Source organism: Mesocricetus auratus, unplaced genomic scaffold (genome assembly GCF_017639785.1).
Source record: "Mesocricetus auratus isolate SY011 unplaced genomic scaffold, BCM_Maur_2.0 Super-Scaffold_15014, whole genome shotgun sequence".
Classification (NCBI taxonomy): Eukaryota; Metazoa; Chordata; class Mammalia; order Rodentia; family Cricetidae; genus Mesocricetus; species Mesocricetus auratus.
The window spans coordinates 37614004-37635761 of record NW_024429186.1 but is presented as its reverse complement, the minus strand read 5'-3'; the positions used below and the strand labels follow the sequence as shown (position 1 = coordinate 37635761).

The 21758-nt window shown below is 45.2% G+C and overlaps 1 protein-coding gene across 3 annotated transcripts in view; it reads right to left on the bottom strand.

Annotated features, from left to right (window-relative positions):
* Zfyve26 (zinc finger FYVE-type containing 26) overlaps positions 1-21758 on the bottom strand; it is a 62658-nt gene that overhangs the window by 36378 nt on the left and 4522 nt on the right. For 2 of the 3 annotated variants that reach the window (XM_040742837.1, XM_040742838.1), the window contains exons 4-21: positions 19710-19799; positions 17228-17750; positions 16643-16773; positions 15932-16096; positions 15708-15796; positions 14684-14847; positions 13862-14065; positions 11526-12122; positions 11258-11344; positions 10179-10247; positions 9480-9631; positions 7059-7260; positions 5786-6049; positions 4565-4684; positions 4305-4469; positions 3283-3531; positions 2195-2297; positions 630-1375 (exon numbers count right to left, since the gene is read on the bottom strand). In XM_040742837.1, coding sequence (XP_040598771.1) covers positions 630-1375; positions 2195-2297; positions 3283-3531; positions 4305-4469; positions 4565-4684; positions 5786-6049; positions 7059-7260; positions 9480-9631; positions 10179-10247; positions 11258-11344; positions 11526-12122; positions 13862-14065; positions 14684-14847; positions 15708-15796; positions 15932-16096; positions 16643-16773; positions 17228-17750; positions 19710-19799 — 4120 coding nt within the window. The remainder of the gene's footprint in view (positions 1-629; positions 1376-2194; positions 2298-3282; positions 3532-4304; positions 4470-4564; positions 4685-5785; positions 6050-7058; positions 7261-9479; positions 9632-10178; positions 10248-11257; positions 11345-11525; positions 12123-13861; positions 14066-14683; positions 14848-15707; positions 15797-15931; positions 16097-16642; positions 16774-17227; positions 17751-19709; positions 19800-21758) is intronic. The other variant, XM_040742839.1, reaches the window with a different exon arrangement.

Below are 21758 nucleotides of genomic sequence, written 5' to 3'. Positions count from 1 at the left end.
CTCTTACACTGGTGCTGGGATCCAAGCCCAGGTCCTTGAGCTTGAACAGCAAGCACTTTGCCCACACGCCATCTCCCTAGCCCCATGTTCTGTTGCGAGGCAGGCTGGCCTCAAACTTCCTATCCTCCCCAAGTGCTGGGCCACAAGCACTGACCACCAGGCCCAGCTCACAGTTCTGTTAGCATGTGGATGTGCCAATCCCTTATGTGTGGACTTTGGCTGCCCTTATGCTGCACAGGCAGAATGGCATAGCTGCGACAGAGACCACGTGGCCTACCGCGTACTCTGCAGAAAAAGACTGCCAACTTCTTCTACAGTTACCATTTAAGTGAATTCCATCCTGGACCTCTGAAGGCAGGGCCCTGATTGTCATTTATACATTTGACAATGATTCTGATACGCAGGATTGGAAAGATTGAAACTGGTTTTAGACTCCCATTCTAAAGTGACTCAGGCTTGGGTTCTAGACTCCACTCTACTTACGATCTTAGGTAGATTTTCCAACTGCTCTGCTCTGAGCCATAGTCTAGTCCCAGGACAGTGAGGTTGTGGTGACACAGTAACTCTCCCTAGAGTTCCTGTGAAGACTAAAAGCGATCACAGTGAGGGAGACGGAGCACTCTGCTTACCACACGCTGCAGCACAGCTCAGCACTGCATCCTTTATACCGCTCAGGTCTTCCATGTCTCGCCCATACACTTCGATGAGCTGAAGGGCCCGTGGCCAGTCTCTGGCCACCAAGGCTTCCTCAAAGGCCTCAGTTAGTACATCCAGGGCCACAGGAGAATGCAGGCCCAGAAGCACAGTAGAGAGACTGGGATGACCACAGAGACTGGCTGCCAGACCCTGTCCCGGCTCAGAGGCTTGGTGGAGAGGCTCCCAGGCAGCCAGGATGGCAGCCTCAAGCATAGGAAACTGTTCCAGGAGGTGCTCACACTCCTGGGCTACCTTCTCTGCTGTCAGAGGCGCCTCCCTGCGACCACGCAATTCCTTCCAAGACAGGCTGGGCTTGCTGACCTTTGTCCCTCGGGAAGCCCGCAGGCAGGCCACCGTGGCCAGTATCTTTGAGCGAGACTTAAGGAAGGCCAAGGCAGAGGAGGTGAAGGCTGGGAGTGATGAGTCCTTTGGGGAAGAACGAGACTTTTTCTCTGCTGAGGGGTTCTCGCTTGCTTTAGGGGAGCCCAGCATAGTGAGGGGCAGGCCATCCAGAAGGTGAGAGGCATGATCCTGCGCCAGCTTGCCCAGGTGGGTCAGAAGCAAAGAGGCCTGCTGACTTTGTTGAGAAGGGCAAAGAGTAAGGGGCTCACAGCAGCAGTTGACAATGACCAGTGGCACACTTAGGTTGAGTCCTTCTTGGGCAAGAAGGGCTGCCAACCTAGAGGAAAAGAAGCAGAAGGCTTGTGAGGCCTGAACACATAGGCACCATTAGCTGATGTTATAAATGCATGCATGCATGCATGTATGCATTCATGCATTCATTCATTCAATACCAGGTTTTGCCGTGTAGTCCTGGCTGGCCTCAAATTTATTGCCTTTACCTCCCAAGTGCTGGGCTTACAGGTAGGTAAATGAAATGAAGGCTCTTAATCATTCTCTCTTAGGAATAATATAAAAAGCAGTTTACAGATACATTACTCAGCTCTGTTTCACTTTATAGGCTGAGAGATCTGCCCACAGCTCTCTATAGGGAGGCGATTTTTCTATAGTTATTAAGTATTATATAAAACGTAAGTTACCCCATCTTAGTGGACCATGGAGTCTTCTGGTCCATTACATACATATCACTTTTTTTTTTTTTTTTTTGGTTTTTTGAGACAGGGTTTCTCTTTATTTCTTTGGAGGCTGTCCTGGAACTCGCTTGGGACCAGGTTGGCCTTGAACTCACAGAGATCTGCCTGCCTCTGCCTCCCAAGTGCTGGGATTAAATGTGTGCGCCACCAATGCCCGGCCACTTTTCACACGTACAACCAAGCGTCAGGAGAAATTCCTCTGCATGGATTGCTAGGTTAAAAGACCTATCAATTTGTTTAATTTTTTTTTTCTTGAGACAGGGTTTCTCTGTTTAGTCCTGGCTATCCTAGAACTCAATCTGTAGACCAGGCTGGCCTGGAACTCAGAGATCCACCGGCCTCTGCCGGTGCATGTTGACTTAACATGCTATAAAAGAGTAAAATCTCCTGCAAGTGATGCCCACCTGTCTGGAGGAACTTGTCTCTCAAGCAGGAGATGTGACGCCAGCTGGGAAGAGCTCTGCTGCAGGAGAACAAAGGGGTTTCCAACCTTGACCTCCACGTTATCTGAGAAAATAAAGAAATGCTCTGTGTCCTGCTGGATGCAACCGCTCAGGGCTCTGTTTCAGAAAACCTGTTAGTCATATTGGGAATGACAATGATGACAGCATGAAAAACATTTCTGTTGATTCACCATAGGTAAAGGTATACTCAACATGATCCTGGATACAAGTTCATTTACATCTTACAGTGTTAAAGACTTCCAAACCAGAAAAACTGTGGCTGGTCTAACTACAGACAGAACACAATGCTCACCTCAACATGACTGAAGTTGAAATTGACAGCATGAGCATACATACAATCACTTAAGACTAGATGTGTTTTGGCTTCTGGAAGGCTTGCATGCATAGAATAGAGTATCATGGGGGATGGGATCTAAGTCCAAACACTGATGTTTCACTTATATCTTAAATATAGAACCCAAAAGTAAGATGATACAATAATTCCATGCATCTCTGTGCTAACTATGACCCGTCAAACCATTTATGGCATCAGGTTGGTGGTTAAAAAGGTTTGGAATCTGGAAAATTTAAGATTTCAGATTTTTATCCCTTCACCTGGAACTTGCTATGAACTCAAAGAATCTGGGCCCCAAGTCAAAAGCTTGATTTTTCTACTGGACTCTCAAATCTACGATGGACCCCAGGTCTGACAGAATTTTTGCTGTGTTTTCTTACAGGGTTATCATATAGCCCAGGCTGGCTTGGAACTCCTGATCCTTCTGCCTCTGCCCTCTGAGTGTTGGGATTCTAGGCATATACTACCACACCTGGCTTCAAAAGATTTTTGAGGCACTAATTCCATGAGATATTATTGAGGACTTCCATGTGCTGTGTAATTTTACTTCACACAAAGAGGCAAAAAATAGACGAATAAGGGAATTCTGCAAATCTTGTACCCTTAGTTATTGTGTACCTAGAGAAAGCCTCTTAAGGAAGCATGTATTCTCTTCCTTTCCCTAAAGACTCTGAGTCGTTCTCTCACTACTTACCGGGATCAGAGCTCAAACTCCGAAGAAGAACTGTTGCCAGGGTGCTGCAGTAGCAGAAGAAGGTCCCCACATAGTCAGTCTGTCTGAAGAAGGTCCCCACACAGTCAGTCTGTCTGCTGCCTGCCGGCGCCTGTTTCCCCAGGGCCTTCTGGAGGAGCTGGCTTTGGACGTGCACTGGGTGGGCCTCTGCCTCAGGGGCCTTCTGGGCTGTTTGCTCCACTAAGGAAGTGAGTGGAGTACTCTTGGGCTCTGAGAGGAATAGGGCGGGAGAACAGACATGGCTTTAATCTCTGCTTCTAGCTTTGGGTCAATTTCTAAAAATAAATGCTTACTTGATCTTTGTATATGTGTGTGTGGATCTGGGGTACCTGCAAATGCCAGAGGAAAATGAAGAACTCACTACAGCTAGAGTTACAGGTGTTTGTGAACTGCTCACTGTGGGTGCTGGGAACTAAATTTGGGTCCTCTGGAAGAGCAGCAAGTAGTCTTAACCACTGAGCCATCTCTCTGGCCCTTCAGCTTTGGGTCAACTTTTGATCCAATGTGTAAGCTGAGCTTCCTACAGAGTGCACTGGTGTCTACAGGACACAGATGACTATGTGATCCCTACACTTAGAAGGTAGACAAATAAAACAACCAACCAACCATCCCAATTCAGCCACCTGGGCAAATGATCTCATCCAGGAAGAGCGTGGAGTTCAGAGAAATCAGGGTAAATCGTTGTTTTACCCTCTGGGGTGAAACCGCTTTATGAAGAGCACACGACACTTTTGGGGAGGACTGACCGATACCTACTAACTACCAGCTGGGTATACTTCTCACCAAGAATGAAAACATGTACCTGCTAGCGAGAGTGGTTAAGTGTCCTTTCAACTGAGAGCTGGGGAAGAGGGAAGTGCCTTGCTCAGACAGCAAAGGCTGATGGAGCTCTAGAGTGCAGAGGATGCGCTCCTGTATCCTCGGCTGTCTCTTCTCCCTCGCTCAGTTCTCTGCTATCCCTTCCCCCGAAGGCAGACTGGTACCTGGTAGTGCTAGTGCCTCTCGAAGTGACTGGAGAGCCTGGTCCAGTTGCTGGGAAAGGCTGCTGTGGCTGGCAACACAGTCCTCGGTGAGGCTGGGCCAGCACGTCTGAAGCAGCTCTGAGATGCTGCACCGTGGAGCTCCTCCTCCCCTTTCTTCTAGAGTGTCTACGGAAAACATTCGAGAAAGGAAGGGGGAAACATGTCTGCTGACCCACTGTTCCAAGTCCAGGAAGAGGAGGTGGCAGGGCAAAGCATCTCACCTGCTTTTGTTTGTCCCAGTGAGGTATGTGGATAATTGAGAATCTTGTTAATTTGCTGAAGGACAGCAGGAAAACCTCGAATGCCATCGGGATTGAGGACAACCTGGTCTAGCCGTCGACCTGAAACAGACGAAGGAAGAGGGATGCAGAGAGAAATGGATTTTCAGAGGCTGGCGCTCAATTCCTTGTGTAATTTTATCTTTTCTAATAGTAAGTGTGAGGTACACACTGTGACATTTTGGGCGGCAACAAGCAGACCTGGTGTATGCCATGCCTGAGACTCCGACTGCCTCAGCCATCAACGGCAGATTCAGAATCTCTGGCATTTCTGTGGGATTTGTTGACCATAGCCAAAGGGATGCTTCTTGGGGATCTGCCTTCCTACTCTCTTCAGCTAAGGACCTGAGCTGGAATCAGATTTGTGTATTTTCTAATCACTCCGGGCTGTCTTCATACTTTACATACTGATTCCAAGGCAGTGGTTCTCAACCTTCCTCATGTTGTGACTCCTTTGCACAGTTCCCCCCAACATAAAATTACTTCATTGCTACTTCATAACTATAATTTTGCTACTGGTATGAATTATAATGTAAATATCTGTGCTTTCCAATGGTCTTGGGTGAGCCCTGTGAAAAGGTTGTGTGATCCCAAAGGGGTTGTGACCCACAGGTTGAGAACCACTGCTCTAAGAATTCCATGTCCATGCCCTAGGACAGTTTCCTTTACCTTGCTTTACAGAGTCATGGCAGTCCCACTCTAGGCTCAACCCTTTAACCCAGGAGGGACTGCGGTCTAAGGGCACTCCTTCATTTGTTCCTTCACATATGCTAACAAATTGAACCTGGGGTTCAAGCACGTTATACCCTCACCCCACCCACACATCTGTATCATCCTTTAAAGTGGGTTCCTTTGTAGCACCTTCTTCCCTACAAGCCTAGCTGCCCTTTGACTTTCTTGTTGAATGTATGTTTCTTCCTTCATTTTATGATAAATTAGAAAAGAATTTCCTCTAATGGCTGAAGATTGCTGTCTATGAATACGAGACACCCAACAGTCTGCATGCCATTAGGATGAGGGTTTTAACTAATGTTTAATACTTTCTCCTTTTACTCTGTCCACAATTTAAGGTTTGCTGAGATCATTGATACAGATGATAATGAATGAATGAATGAGTGAATGAATGAATGAATAGGAATGGAGAGATGAACGGCACCCACTTACCTCGGCTCTCAAGGCTGCTGCTCAGACGTCGCTCAGCGGTTTCTAAGAGCTGTTTGCAGGTCTTCCAGAGCTGGCATTGGCAGCACGCTAGGTCAAATGCAGCCATGGCAGGGGGACTGAGGTCTTCCAGAACTTCTCTAAGGGGAGTGGTGGGATCCGTCAGAGTAGCATTGATCCAAAAATCTTCCTGGAGCGTGGGGATGGGGTCTTCGGAGAGGTTAAGGAGCTTGTCAGTCACATCAGAGATGGAGTAAAACACCATTCCTGGACATGAGCAGCGGAGCAAAAGGCAAGGGTTAGGGTGAGTCTAGCAACCACCGTAGAAGTAGTTTGACTTAGGTTCTTCTGCACAGGTTCTGTACACACTAACACTTTCATTAGGGCCACTCTTACAGAGCCAAAACAAAGCCATGAAGGCCCCAACAAACCCAGAGGACACTGGTGAAGGAGGGCATCTTCCCAATGGGATCTAAAGCAGGCTGCAAAAGACACGGATCAGGGTTGGCCAAGTGGAAACACTCTCTGAACACACAGCTAAAAAAGCAAAGTAGACAACACTACTGCTGTAAGAGCCTCTTCCTAGCAAGACCATTGAAAAGATGTGCCTAACTACGCCTTAAATAGGGGGCTGGGTACATGCCAGTGCCAGCTCACTGGGTAATAATACCTGCTGAACAAGTGTGAGGACTTGGGCACATATTTTAAGTGGAACTGAAAGGTTTCTGGAAGCATATATACAGGACAACGCATGATGGTAACCTGATACATGGAGCCTGGGGAGCAACAGGAGAGGTAAAAATGTGGGACAAGTTTCTGCTTAAGAAACAAGGGGAGGTAGCTGCTGGAGTGTGCCGCCACAGTTGGGGACCGATGGGATGTGGCCCCCAGGCTACAAACATTAACAATCGATTTTTCACTTCAGGAACAGTCAAGTAATACCCTTTCTTGCTGAATAACTACATGAAAAAGGAACAATTAACAGTCCTTTAATGCCTAAAGGAGTGATCCCCAAATGCACCTGTACAACAGTCTTGTTCTTTAGCTGAAGTTGCAGAGAATAAGCAGGAATGGCTTGAGTGGCAGGCATGTGACCACCTAGTCAAGGAGGCTGCATGCAGCCAGGAAACGGCTTGGAATGTGTCAGGAGTGTTGGTTTTGGGGACGGGTGTCCTGTTTTCCATTTCTGGCATTTCTCATGAAGACGTAGGTGGGTTCTTCCCTTATGCCACCACCGCGGCTACCCTTCCCTTTGACGTCAGTGAGGAAAACTAACCTGCTGCTGCAGCGCTGCCAATGGCTTGTAGAGTTGAGCGCCCACTGCCAGTGCGCCGAACGGTGTTGTTACCCCCATCTGAATTCTGGTTCTCAATCTTGTGCTCTACATGGGCCAGTTCCTGGATCACCTCTTGGTAACGCTCTACAAACATCAGCTCCCCAGCGCTGGGTGAGGACTTTAGGTTGAACATGAATACCACCTGTCATAAGAAGTGGGGGGCATGGCAATGGTGGGTCTGCATAGTCTGGGAATATCCAGAGCAAGGATGCTGGGTCAATTCATTAGACCATGACCTCAAGACGGCTATTTCAGAGCATGAGGGAGATTAGGTTTTTTTTTCTTTTTGAGACAGAGTGTTTCTGTGTAGCACTGGCTGTCCTGAAACTCACTCCATAGACAAGGGCAGCACTGATACACCTGTCTCTGCCTCCCAAGTGCTGGGATTAAAGGCCTGTGCCACTACACCTAGCTAGCACTGAACGTTACAAAGAGACAAAATACAAAACAGCTCACAAAAGTTCATAAACAAATCGCCAAAGGTCAGAAGGAAATAAGCAAATGCCATCAGTGACTTCAGAGGAAACAAGAAAATATTTTTCCTGACCAGGAATTTAAGTAATGATGCTATTTTAGTGCTGTGATGAAACACCATGACCAAAGCAATTTGGGGAGGAGAGGGTTAATTTGGCTTCCACTTCTATATCATAGTCCATCACTGAGGGAAGTCAGGACAGGAACTAAAACATGGATGGAACCTGGAGGCGGGAGCTGATCAGAGGCCTTGGGGGTGGGGTGCTGCTTACTGGCTTGCTCAGCCTGATCTCTTATAGAATACAGGAATACTAGCCCAGAGGTGGCACCGCCCACTATAGGCTGGGCCCTCCCCCATCAATCACTAATTTAAAATCCCTACAGGCTTGCCTATAACTCAATCCTATGGAGGCATTTTCTCAGTTGAGACTCTGATGATTCTAACTTGTGTCCAGTTGACATAAACTAGTGCTCTGCTGTCTTGGAATTCACTCTGTAGACCAGGCTGGCCTCTAACTCAGAGATCCGCCTGCCTTTGCCTCCCAAGTCCTGGGATTAAAGGCTGTGCCACCACTGACTGGTTTACATTGGTTGTTTCTATATGGTAGTGTTAATAGTGCTAATACTAATTTTATTTTCTTGTTAATACTGTTTGTGATACACGCAACTTATTTTGTAACTAGGTTAAAAACACCATGACTTGAGGAAAGGAAGAGAAATATGTGGTATTTAGGAGAGAAAATGCCATGCCAACTCCTAGCCAAGCTGTTCAGGTTGAAGAAAGGCTGGGAAGTAACAACAGCAGCAGCAGAACAATAAGATCCAGGATCCGTTTTCGATCCAGGTGTACTTCATTGTAAAGCCCAGAACGTGTGAGACCCTTGGTTCAATCCTCAGCACCACAAAAGAAAGGTTGTGGTGGAGGGATCCCCTATCCTGTCCAGAGGCTCCTAATCATCAAGGTACAAACTCTAAAAGAAACAGGAGGAATTAAGAAAGACCTTTTTAGATTTGGCAATAGGGTGGGAGGGTGGGGGGGGAGGGGAGTGCGGGAGGAGGGGAGGGAGAGGGAACTGGGATTGACATGTAAAACAAGCTATTTAAAATTAAAATAAAAAATGATAAAAAAAAAAGAAAGACCTTGTTAGCATGGAGATTTCCCGACATCTCCTTAACAACTGGAGTCGTGCCATAGAAAACTCTAACCTAAATGTTCAGGGGCCAGCATTAAGTTTCAAAAAAATGCACGGAGTGTTTGAGGCACAGAAGAATGACACTTAATGCTACTGAGATTAAATAACACAGAGGATTCCTGCATTTCTCACGGCTCCTGTATAATCTTCTTAACCTTACTCTCAAGTGGGAGAAGCAGGAATTATACTGCTTGAGTTGTTCTGACTGCTGTTGTTATTCTGACCGCTATTCAGTGTTGTCTACCCTACATCCCACGACACACCAGTTTGCCAGCCCCTATGCTGTGCACTGAACTGAACTGTCATTCTGTTTATTGCCAAAAGCTAGCTGCATTATGATTTTTAACTATATAAAAACCCAGATATGCACCCAGGGGTATGAGGAAAGAGACAAAAGTTTCACTGTTTGGAGGTGATGAGATTGCGGCTACTTCAGTTTGTTAAAACACTGCTTGCATTAAGAACATAGTGACTCAGTGTCTCTAACCCTGCCGTGCCAAGCACTGGACCTGCACATGTGGAAATTCCTCTCTGGTTTTTTGTTTTGTTTTGATTTTTTTCCTGCTCAATGTGACCCTCTGCAAGCACTCTCAAGTACTTTTGGTGTCACATGCATTTAGCTTTCCCGGAGGCCCAATGTGACAGCCAGTCAGGGGCTGAGTTAGCATGCTTTACATGAGACGTCTCCCCTCACCTGATGAGCTTCTGCAAAGTTCCCCCTGAGGATACAGGATGCCAGCAGGGACTCCGGTGGGGAGAACATCATGGGGAGGATGGAACTCTGAGGTTGGGGCTGCAACCGGCTGTCAGGCTCTACCTGCCCAGACACAGCGCTCAGACTCCCTTCTGTAAGGTGTAAGAACATTGGACACCGTCAGGATAAAACAGAGTTGTCACCTCTCTCCACATTCATATATTTTCTCCAACAGATCTGTAAATAGGTCTTGTTTTTTGTTTAAATGAAGGGTAAACATTTATTACCATCTTAGGATACAAGTTCTTTTTTTTTTTTTTTTTTTTTTTTTTTTTTTGGTTTTTACGAGACAGGGTTTCTCTGTATTGTTTTGGAGGCTGTCGGTCCAGCCCGGCCTTGAACTCACAGAGATCCACCTGCCTCTGCCTCTCCCGAGTGCTGGGATTAAAGGCGTGCGCCACCACTGCCCGGCTGGATACAAGTTCTAATGACCTTCCTTGAATAGTCACCTTCTCTCTGCTTTGGGTAACTTAACTGAGACTGAAAGCCCTTTTCCCCTTCTCTAGCAGACATCTATTCCATTATCTGCAGAATAAACCTTGAACAAAGGTTCAGTCCTGGTGTTCACACCACAGGGCATGCCAAGTTTGGACATGGAAAAAGTTGCCTAAAGTTATCAGCTGGCTGGGACCCAGATACCTGAAGTACTTGTGCTCAGCTCACTGCTGGTACTCTCCAGGGAGTGGTTGGAGCCTCTTTCCCGGCCATCTGGAGGTAGAACGGTGAAAATTGGTCATCAACTTCTTATAGTGTATAAATTGCAAAGCCAGCCTGTGAGCCCAGATCTGGATAGACTGAGAATAAAGGGTGACTCCAGCAAGGATGGATGGCAGGGACGATGTGGTCCCAGAGCTCTCTGGGAGGCAGTCTATACCAGGGGTTTTTACCATGTGGGGTCTTAGAGTCCTAGCATCTAGTGACCATCATCTGCTGACTAAGAACTAGCAAGAGCTTGGTAAAATAAAAGCACAACTATCATAACTAGGAAACAATACGGACAAAGAGGACTCATGACTTTTTTTGACATAGAAGATGTGTCCCCAAACCTGAAAAGGTAGGAAATGTAAGTGTTAAACCCTGCCTACCAAAGTCTACCCTGTTCAAAGCCCAGGAGGAATAGCAGCTTAGCATCAGCTTTCCTAAGTGCTGAGACTGGCCAATGGAGGCTGTCACCCTCCAAGGGAGTCTTCTTGGGCCACTACTGAGGTAGCCCTGTGGAAAGAGGAGGCAGCTGTAGGAAAAAGGAAATGGAATGCATGCTCTGTGCTGGATGAAGCAGGGGGATGCAAACTTGGCCCATGTCCAAAACCAATCAACTGAGCAACTTCAGAGCTGTAGCAACATCACCATGCAGTTTTCCCAGGTTTCTCTTATGGCATCCTTTACCCTGCCCAGCATGTTACTGATGTTACTGTGTGTGTGTGTGTGTGTGTGTGTGTGTGTGTGTGTGTGTGTGTGTGTTACCAGTATATGTGAAAAGGTATGTGTTGCGTGGGAAATTTCTGGATGGCTATGTAAAAAACTGACGACTTGACTGGGGAAGGGGTGGGACTAGAAGGATCTCTCAAGCTGTGTTAGTACTTAGTGAGCAGATGGTGGTTATTTTTTATTTTGACCATGTGCTCTGCCTAAAAGAACACTGAACAAGCATCGGTATGCCTTTTTGTCAGGCATAAGAGAACAAGGCTTGAGAAGAGAGAAGAGAGTTTTTGGATCACCTGCCCGGGTCTTTCTAGTCCGACGACCTCGACGGAGACTAGAGTGCCTTGTGGTGATGGGCCGGTATCTTCGGGAAGGCTGCTCTTCTGAAACACAGACACACTGACTAGTTTTGATTTGACTTCTTGTGGAAACAGGCAGGGACAATCTTCACTAAGCTCTGAGATGCCATATTCCCTGGATTAGGGTGTGGCTCTCACATGCCTGTCCCGGACTTTTCTCCTTTCCTACTTTCTAGACCTTCTAGTTCCGTCCCCTTGCACTCACCTGAGCCCTGGTTGCTTATTACCACCTTGTATCGCCACTGGGCCTCAGAGAGAACCTTGGAGAACCGGTGCAGGCGGTTCTGCAGTCCATCTCTGCCCGCTGAACAGCTCTGGCCTTCCTCGGGAGTGCTGTGTCTGCTGATCTCATCGAGTTGCTCCTGAACAAGGCTGAGGAATGCTCCTATTGCAAACTCATCAGCCAGGAATCCACTCAGGCCACTAGTAAAGTGCTTCAGGTCCAAGAAGCTGTGCTTGTGAGGTCCTGACGAGCTGTCTTTTGGCTCTGCCTTTGGACAGCTCGGCGTTGTGTGATGAGCAAGGCTCCTGGGTCCCAGGGAACCGCGCTCTGGCTTCCTCTCGGGTGGGGCTACGTGCTGAGGACTCTCTGATGGAGACCTCAAACCCGAGGAGCCTTTTCCCTCAGCGTCTTCATCCTCAGCATAGTCCTCCGGCAGGTGAGGCTCTGGGTGAAGATCGGCAGAGGTGATGAGGAGCAAAGAGAAGATGTTTTCCAGAATTTCCAGGCACAGAGAGTCAGGGATACTGCGTAAATACTGCCGGCATCGGGTCAGGTATGTTGGGAAGAGATGTGAAGCACCTAAGGAGGATGAATAAGAAAAGACACGGGAGGAAGAGAAGAGAGAGAAAACCATTAAAAAGCATAGCCCACTGCATACTCCCTACATTTCGGCTCTTTTTTTTTTTTTTTTTTTTTTTTGGTTTTTCGAGACAGGGTTTCTCTGTGGCTTTGGAGGCTGTCCTGGAACTCGCTCTGTAGACCAGGCTGACCTCAAACTCACAGAGATCCGCCTGCCTCTGCCTCCCAAGTGCTGGGATTAAAGGCGTGTGCCACCAACACCCGGCTTACATTTCGTCTCTTAAATTATGACATTACTTCTTACCTCTGACAACTACTTCACATTCGAGTTGTAGGAATTAAGGAAATATAGGTTCTTTACCCCTCGATTCTAGTTCAACCTCCTGTTACTATAACAACAATCTCAGGCTGCCCAGGGCACTTAAACATTTGATATTCAACAAGGGTATGGCAGCACAATTCTAGTCCCAGCATTCAGGAGGCTGAGGCTGGAAGACTGTCACAAATTCAAGGCCAGCCTAAGCTACAGAATAAAATTGCCATAAAAAAGAAGGGGCTGGAGAGACAGCTCAGGGATTAAGAGCACTGTCTGTGCATGCAGAGGACTTGGGTTTGATTCCCAGCACCTACATGATGGCTCACAACCTCTGTAACTCAAGGTCTAAGGAGAGCTGGTGTGTTCTGGCCTCTCTGTGGGAAGCAGACATGTAGGCAAAATACCCACATGTATTTTAAAAAAAAACCTAAAAAATACATTTAAAGGAAGATAAGGAGGAAGAAGAAGAGGAGGAAGAAGCAGAGCTAAGCATGGTATTTCAGGCCTGCAATCCTAGTGTTGGGGAGGCTTAAGAGTTTGAGGCCAAACCATGCTACATCAATTTTCACTTGGACTACACAGTACTACTTGGAAGGAAGGAAGGGAAAAGAGAAAAAAAAAAATCCTAAGTATGTTCCATTTGGTGTACTATTTCTCAAAACTAGAAAAGGAAAAAAATCCTAAATATGCTCCATTTGGAGTACTATTTCTTAAAACTAAGCTTCAGTTTATATTTCATATATATATAAACACACACACATATAAAGACATAAACTGCACAAGTAAGTTTAAACCAGAGTCGATGTGAAATGTTATTCTGTTATTTCAAAAGATCTATTTACTTATGTATTTTATGTATATGGGTGTTTTTTCTGCATCAGATTCCATGGGACTATGGTTACAGATTATTATAAACTGCCTTGTGGTTCCTGTACACTGCTGACTGTTGAACTCAGGACCTCTGGAAGAGCAGCTAGTGCTCCCCCTGCCACTTTTCAGGACAGGGTTTCTCTGTATAGCTCTGGCTGTCCTGGAACTCAGTCTGTAGACCAGGCTGGCCTCAAACAGAGATCAACGTGTATCTGCCTCCTGAGTGCTGGGATCAAAGGTGTGCGTCACCACTGCTGGGCTGCAGCCAGTGCTCTTAACCACAGAGCCATCATTTCCAGCCCCTGAAATGCTATTCTTACTATGGTGTCTAGCTACAAACAAGAAAACATTTGGCAGATACTATACTAGATGATCAGATTAAGATCCATTAAGATGTAAGCACGTTCCTTTGATGCAGAGGCTGACAAATGGATAAGATTAATCCCAAGTGCTTTTCAAATCAAGGGCACTCCATCCTGGAAGGAAATGGTAACCACACAAAGCAGTTCCTGAGGAAGGTTTCTGCATATGCCAGGGAAGGGAAGCTCTGTACCTGTGGAGGGGAGGGAATCATTGCCTGGCTCCACCAAGGCCAGGTCCTCGGAGGAGGCGATGTCTCTGCAATCCTGGCACTGAGTGTGCTGATGTAAGTTCACACAGAGGGCATAGACAGCATACTTCATGGCACAGAAGCCCTGGTAGAGGGTCAGGCTCTGACCCTGGCTCAGGTGCTCAGGGATTGAGGCATCCTGGGTATCTGAAGTGGAGAAACAGGTAGAACTTCAGAGTTAACCTTTTCAGGCCTGAGCAGCATGCATGGCTGAAGCAGGGTAGTTCTTACCCACCTGCGTGTCTAACATGCAACTTCTGAAGGCCTTTACCCTAGTCAATACCAGCTTAGTACCCTTTGCTTTGCTTTTCTCCCCCAGTCGTGGCCTCTATTGCCCGGGCTCTAACTTAAACTCCACATGGTTTGTACCCCAATCATGGTCAGATCACTGCCCCTTTTAGGTTGAAGTCCCAAGCTCCAAGTACATCTCAGTGGGTTCAGAGGCCAAATGTCAAATACATCCTTGGAAGCCTTTTTACACTTCTAGGTGTGAATCAGAATTCTAGTTCTTTTAGGACATTTGCCAAACAAGCTGTCCATCTTTCTGGAGGCAGGGCGGGGAGAAAAGGGGGAAAAAAAGGAATGTGGAAACACTGGTTTGTGGTAGGTCTTTTTGAAAAGCAAAGCAAAGCAAAGCAAAGCAAAGCAAAGCAAAGCAAAGCAAAGCAAAGCAAAGCAACATCTCCCTACTGGAAACATCTGCTCTCAGCTGAGAAAGTTCCCTGATCCCTATGATACAATGTGACTACACCAGGGCCAACTCACCATGCTCTCGATGGAGGTCCTTAGCTGGCACCTTCTGTAAGAGCTTGAGGACTTCTTCCTCCCCGAGGGCTGGCAGGTTTGTAAGGTGATGGAGAGAGTAGAGCACTGAGTGACTGTCTCCACCATGTAAGTGACACAAGAGCTCTCTCTTTGGTATGAGGCTGCTGAAAGGGAAAGTTGGAAGAACGAAAGGGAGGCAGTTTATATTCTTGCCCTGCAGAGAGACAACGATGTTTCCTCTTCTTCTCTAGCCTGAAATACTTCGGGTTTCACTTTCTCAAACTATATTTTACTAGGTCTAGGATAAAAGGTAACATTTATCCACCTTAAAAGAATTATACCCATCAAGTTAGCTGCTTGTCTAGAAAAGACCTAGGAAGGGCTTTGCTGATCAGCGGAGTCTAAGAAGGGCCTGAAGATGGAGGTTCTTAAGTTCTGTATTCTCTGCAGCTCTCAAATAAGCTTCTTCGGCTTATTCAAAGAGCCCTTTCCTACTCACCCCTCCAACTGCTTTCTGACGCCCTGGTGAGGTGAACAAAGAATAAAATGGAAATTCAGATCTAGGCTAAGGCAGGTCTCACTACCTAACCTGGGCTGGCCTGGAACTTGCTACGTAGACCGGGCTGGCTGTGAATTCACAGAGATCTGCCTGTCTCTGCCTCCCAGGGGCTGAGATGAAAAGTGTGAGCCACCATGCATGGCCCTTGGTGTCCCACATTTAAAGCAAAAATCATGTCTGTATCTACTCTGCCGGAATGCTGTAAGGGGCTTAGAACAATGCCTGGCCGACATGCCTAGGGATCACGAGCTGTTGTTCTTTCAGACTCCAAATTACATTTTGGGTGTGACATGATGGTCACAAATGGAAGCTTATTATTACTTATGTTTCCCCCAACCCCTGGTTTAACAGATGACCCAATTATTTGTGTCTGGCCAACATTATCAAAATTTTCTTCTGAAATGGACTAGGACTGAGAGAACCCCAGGTATGGTAGGAAGGGGAAATGACTTGACAGGGACATACCTGCTCTGCTGTACACACCACTCCAAGACTTCTAAGTGAGCCCACAATCCTTCGCAGGCGTCCCTGAGAAGCTCATCATGACCTTGGTCCTATGTGGATAAGGAAGAAACAAATGGTGACTCAGGCATCAGACACTGTGGCCGACTGTGAGACCCTGAACTCTTCTATGCCCAAAGTCCCATGGCATTGGCTTCTGGAGCACTCTGAGGTGCTGAATGAGCTACCTGGGTTCTGTAGAGGGTTTGGAGTAATTGTTTAGCGGATTCAAGGCTCTGGCAGTGTGTCCATCCGAGGAGCACCAGCAGGTGACTGAGAGGCCTGAATTCTCTATCAAGCAGGCATCCAAGGCTTGGGAAGTCTTCCTCTTTCAACAGGGTTAGTGCAGTTACCTGCAAGCCAAAGGTCACCTGGTTATCTGAACTGGAAAGAATGAGTTCCTGGCACATTAGGGGAGTCGGTTACATAAAAATAAATGTTCACAAAAGCACAACATTCTAAGCATTTTGAAGAGAGGGCTGACTTCTGTTGTAACCCCATCACTTAGCATAGAATCAAGCAGGGATTCACAAATATCTTTGGAAGTAAATGAGCTTCAGTTGCAGTTTGGAAGGCAAGAGCTAGAGTAAAACTCTCTGCCAGGTAGGCCTTGTCTTGCTGCCTACATCTTTTGTTTGTGGCTTTTGCTTTCTACATCCTCCAGAAGCTGATGCATAGCCAACATCTTACTTCCTACCAAAGGTTCAGTAGAAAGTGACTACAGATCAATTATGAATGGAACTGGTTCGCAGAGGCCCCTCTGCTGGGGATTTCAGGATGACAATCAGAAGATGACTTGTCACTGGTTAGATTGCAAGAGCGGGATACAAAGAAAACCAAAACACCCTAGGGAGAGTTCTGGGCTCTTCTATGATGGACAGTAATTAAGCTTGACTTACCAGGATCTGCTCCAGGAAGTGTTTGTTGTTGCTCAGGCAGTAGAAAAAGGTCATTTTCCAAGCGTGGGCTGGGTTAGGAGTGGAGAACAGGGCTAGCATTGCCCGCTCAGGATCCAGATGATCTGGGGAGGCTGAACATCACACTAGGAGGGTTACTAAGAAATGAAGAGCTCCTTTTTCTCAAGCTACAGTCCACACTGAAGACCAACCAATCTGAGACTAGGCACAAATATTTATTCACTTAAAATTTATTATTATTATTAATACTGTGTGTGCATGTGTATATTATGGAGGTTAGAGGAAAATGTCTTTCTAGTTCAAGAGTGGACTCTTGTAAAAGTTAAACTCAACCATTTATACTTTATCTTAAAGATGCATCATTCCTCTTAGCTTCTGCAAAGCTCTTTGTTGCTTCTGTTACTTTCTTAAGCTCTGATTTAAACAAACAAATAACAATAAAACATGCTATGTGGTTTTGCTTAGCCTATCTTGTCTTGGACAACAAGTAAGTAAAATACCAGTCCAGAACTTCAGAGGGCACATTGGAATTACCAAAGTACAGGAGAAACAGTAAAAGAAACACACCTTTTCCTGAAAGTGTGGCCTTTGGTGGCCTTTCTGCCACCTTCTCTGCATAGGTTTGGCCATAGAGGGTCAGTAGGCTCCGTCCAGCCTTGTGCAACAGGCAACCAAGTAGCTGTTCCTCCTGCAAGGGACTGTCCTCAGTCCTGCAGGTCTCCAATAGTTCCTCACATAGGACACGCCATTCACTCTCTGGTGGCTCTGCAGTGCAACATAGAGCCTGAAGGGCTCCACAGACAGCGTTGGCCACCCCAGGGGTCTGAGAGGCAGGGTCCCGAAGGGTCTGCAATGCCTTTCGAATGAGGTCCAGCAGTGTCTTCTGTAGAGGACTGTGACAGAAGCTAGTGCTGTGGTGATCCTCAAGCAGGAGCTCCAACAGGGCCTGGGCTAGCCAGGGGGCTTGCTTCAGGAGATTCCAGAGCACGGAGACAGCTTCAGGGCTTAGCTGAGGGGTCTCACTCTCCCACCTTGGGCTTCTGTCAGGTATGCTGCCTACTGGGCTTTGTGCTAAACTTTCAAACAGCTCCTAGGTGGAGAATGAAGAGACTGTGATAGTCATCAAGATCGCTACATGACTTATGTGTCTTGATGACTCAGCAGCGGTAGTGAACATTTGTAGAGGTTTTTGTATAGCTGACCACTGTTCAAGGCTCGTTACGGAAGAACCAAATCAACCATTATGATAATCTCCGCAGGGAGATACTGTAATTATTCCCATTTTATTGATGAGACTAAGGTTAAAATGATTATCTCAGTTACCCAAGCCCCATTCCACTCTCCTTATATTGGTGATCTTAATTATAGATCAGGTGGGTAAGGCATTATGCATACCTAAAAGCAATTCAATTTATTTTTTGAAAGAACATTACATATCAGCTTTTAACTATTCATCCAAATTCTGTCCATGTTTTGAGGCAGAGTCTATTTTTTATCCTTCTGTAAAAGCCTTCTTCTACAGTTTGAATGTGTACCTTAAAAGTTCACGTGTCAATAGCTGGGTATATAGCACATACCTGGAATCCCAGCACATGAGAGGCTGAGACTTTGTGGCTAGCCTAGGATATATAAGACACTGTCTCAAACAAACAACAAGAAAGTAATCTATGTGTTGGATAATTAATCCCCAATTTCATGTGTTAATATTTGGAGACTGAGCTTTTGGGAGAGAGTTTAGATCGTATGGAATCTATTGTCAAGGTCAATTCTGACGATAATAGGAGTTTTGAGGAGACCCCTGAGTTAGCACACCTGTCCCCTCTCACTTTGTGATGCTCTCTGCCATGTTATGGTACAGTAAGAAGCCTCTCTTCCAGATGCTGAGCAGACACCAGTGATATGTTTTTTTTTCCTAGTGTCCAAACATGAACTAAACAAATTTCTGTTTTATAAATTACCTAGACTGTGGTATTTAGTTATAGCAACAGACATCAGAGGTTTTTGCTTAATGTTTTTAACCCACACACCTTCAAACAATTAAATGAGTACCATATGGTCTATTAAAAATATATGTCTCCTGTGTATTAGCTCAATTAGGTATTGAGTCTGCCTCCTCAATTAGACTGTTAAAAGCATGATTCTCCATAGTCTGCTTGTATAGGCGAACTGAAGGAGAAAGGGGCACAGGAATGTGCATTGTTTCTTCCATCTGTACAAGCTGTTCAGGGGTGGCTCTTTATTACTTGCTAGTCCATGAGCCCTTTAATTAAAACAAGTCAGTTCTCACATAAGTCTTACCACAAATATGTCTTAATTGTTAGCAGGGCCCTAAGAAAACAAATAATGATCTGGGTTGTAGATCAAGACAGACTGATTGTCTAGAATGTGCAAGACCCTTGATGCTAACAAAAATTTAAAAAATAAATGAGTTACTGAGTCTTAAGCACTCAAGTTATCTATATCTATAGAAAAAGCTAGCAACTGATAGATGGCATAGATACAACTATCTATATATTATCTATTTATTGCTAACATTTTTTTCTGTGGGGTGGTGGTAGTAGAGACAAGTTTTCACTTTGCAGCTCAAGCTGGCTTTAGATTCTTGATTACTGGTCTATGCAATCATGCTTACCTAGACAAAGAGAACATTTAGTTGGAATCCACCCCTAAAAGGTTGTTGTAAAGAGTAACTATAAAATATTATTATGTCTGTTATAGAAGACAAGCCCATCATTATATATTAGTTCCCTTCCTCCCTCAAATTTTCTATTATCTACTGGTCAAGATTAAAAAATCTTAAATTAAACCCAAGTAATGAGTTCCTTCTAGGTATAATGCAAAGAACAATTGATTGCCTGCTACGATCAGTATGGCTGGGCAATCTGCTTCCAGAATTCCAAAATCAGGTAAGTTATACTCACTCTAAACTCCCCTTGGAGGGGCCTGTCTATTGCTTTCTCTGAAAACAAAGGACAGCCAACAGCTTAGAGACCTGTCTCCCCCACAATCCTGAAAGTTGAACTTGAAACTGGCCCTCAGTCTCTCCTACCTTGAGGATGTTCTCTGGAATGTCACCTTGGAGGTCTTCAGACAAAAAAAGGAACTCAAGTTTTCTCCGGAAAATAGCAGAAAGCAATTTCTAGAGGAATAAGCAATTATAGAGGTCAGGCATATGCTTTGCCTAACAAATACAATCTCTCTTTAGTTACTCTTATTTCATTTCTGCTATTTCTCTAAGATAAAGTACTTTTACCATTACCCAACGATACGTTTTTAAAGAAGATTTATTTTGTTTTTATGTATATGTATATTTTTGTAATATTTTATGTATATGTATATAATTATGCATGCCTGTGCACCACCTGCAATTCTGGTGCCTGCAGAGTCTAAAAGAGGACATCAGATCCCTTGACATTGGAGTTACAGATGGTTGTGAACTGCAATGTGGGTGCTGGCAATTGAACCTGGGTCCTCTGGAAGAGCAGCCAGCACTCGTAATCTCCCAGCCCTCGTGGATATGTTTTTTGATTCTTTCCTTTGGAAGTAAAGTTGGCTAAACTTGGACATTTTTTAAATTAATATACAGGGGCTAGGAAAGATGGCTCAGTTGGAAAAGTGGTTGCCCCACAAACATGAGGACCTAAGTTCAGATCCCTAGGACCCTCCCCCCCACACACAAAAGGGGCTGGGTGTGGTGGTATATACCATTAATCCTAGCACCTGCTTTTAGTCCTAGCACTTGGGAGGCAGAGGCAGGCAGGCAGACCTCTGTGAGTTCAAGACCAGCCTGGTCTACATAATGAATTCCAGGTAAGGCAGAGCTATATAGTAAGACCCTGTCTCGGAACAAAAGAACAAAAACCTAAAACCTGGACTAGAGAAATGGCTCAGTTGCTAAGGTGTAAAGATACACTCACACAGGCAAAATACCTACATAGATTAAAAACAAACATAACAAAAACACAATAAAAAAACCAAACAACAATAATAAATATCTAGGGTTGATTTCATATAATCCCAGCACAAGATGATCCTGGGAGCTTTCTGGCCTGCCATCATAGCCAAACTGACGAGTGTCAGGTTCCTTGAGAGACTTTGTCTCAAAAAAACAAGACAAAAAACAAGGACAAGGAAAGAGTCAGGAATGTTGATTTCAACCCGGTCTCACATATCCACACAACTATGTGTACATGTATGCATGTACACACACACACACACACACACACACACACACACACACACACACACACACGTTAATGCCTTCACTGAATAGCTTCAGACGCCAAGGTTTATTCACTTCATGTGACCTTTCTTTTTTTCTCCTTTGCTATTTTGAGACACGGTCTTGCTATGAAGCCTAGGCTGGTCTTGTATAAGGATCCTCTTGTCCCTTTTTCTCCTTCTGGTATAAGGCTGATACCATGCCTGATTCTCTCTTTTTGAAAAATCACTCATGTTTTTCATCAAGAATTTTTGTTGCTATGTGTAAGACAGTTACAGGAAAACTTTAGAGGGCATGCCCTCATAATCCTCTTTTAATTCAACCATGCTTTTCGTATTCACTATTCTTTGTATACCAGTTGTTGAAAAAAAGGAAAGGGGAGGGGTCTAATGTTTATTTAGCATGCATGCCTGGCACAGGGTGCTGCATTTCATTTCCAAATCAAAGAAACCTGTGGTATGAAGCTATGTGTTTGTTTCATTTTGTTGACATGGTTTCTCTGTGTAACAGTCCTGGCTGTCCTGGAACTGTCTTTGTAGATAGAACAGGCTGGCCTTGAACTCACAGAGATCTACCTGCCTCTGCCTCTTGAGTGCTGGTATTAAAGGCATAGCCACCACTGCCTGGTTGTATCATTACTGTACGTGAAATGATTAGAGAGTATTTTTTAATCATTCTGAACATAAAAATTTTTAATAAGTGATACATTTTCAATGTAGAAAAATTAAAATATACAAATATGTAAACTATAATATACCTGTAATATATAAAACATAAAATCTCCAACAGAGGAGAAGTATTACTAATGACACTGAAAACTCATCTACCACATAATTTTGAACAGTGGCACAGTGTATTGCATATAGATATGCTTCC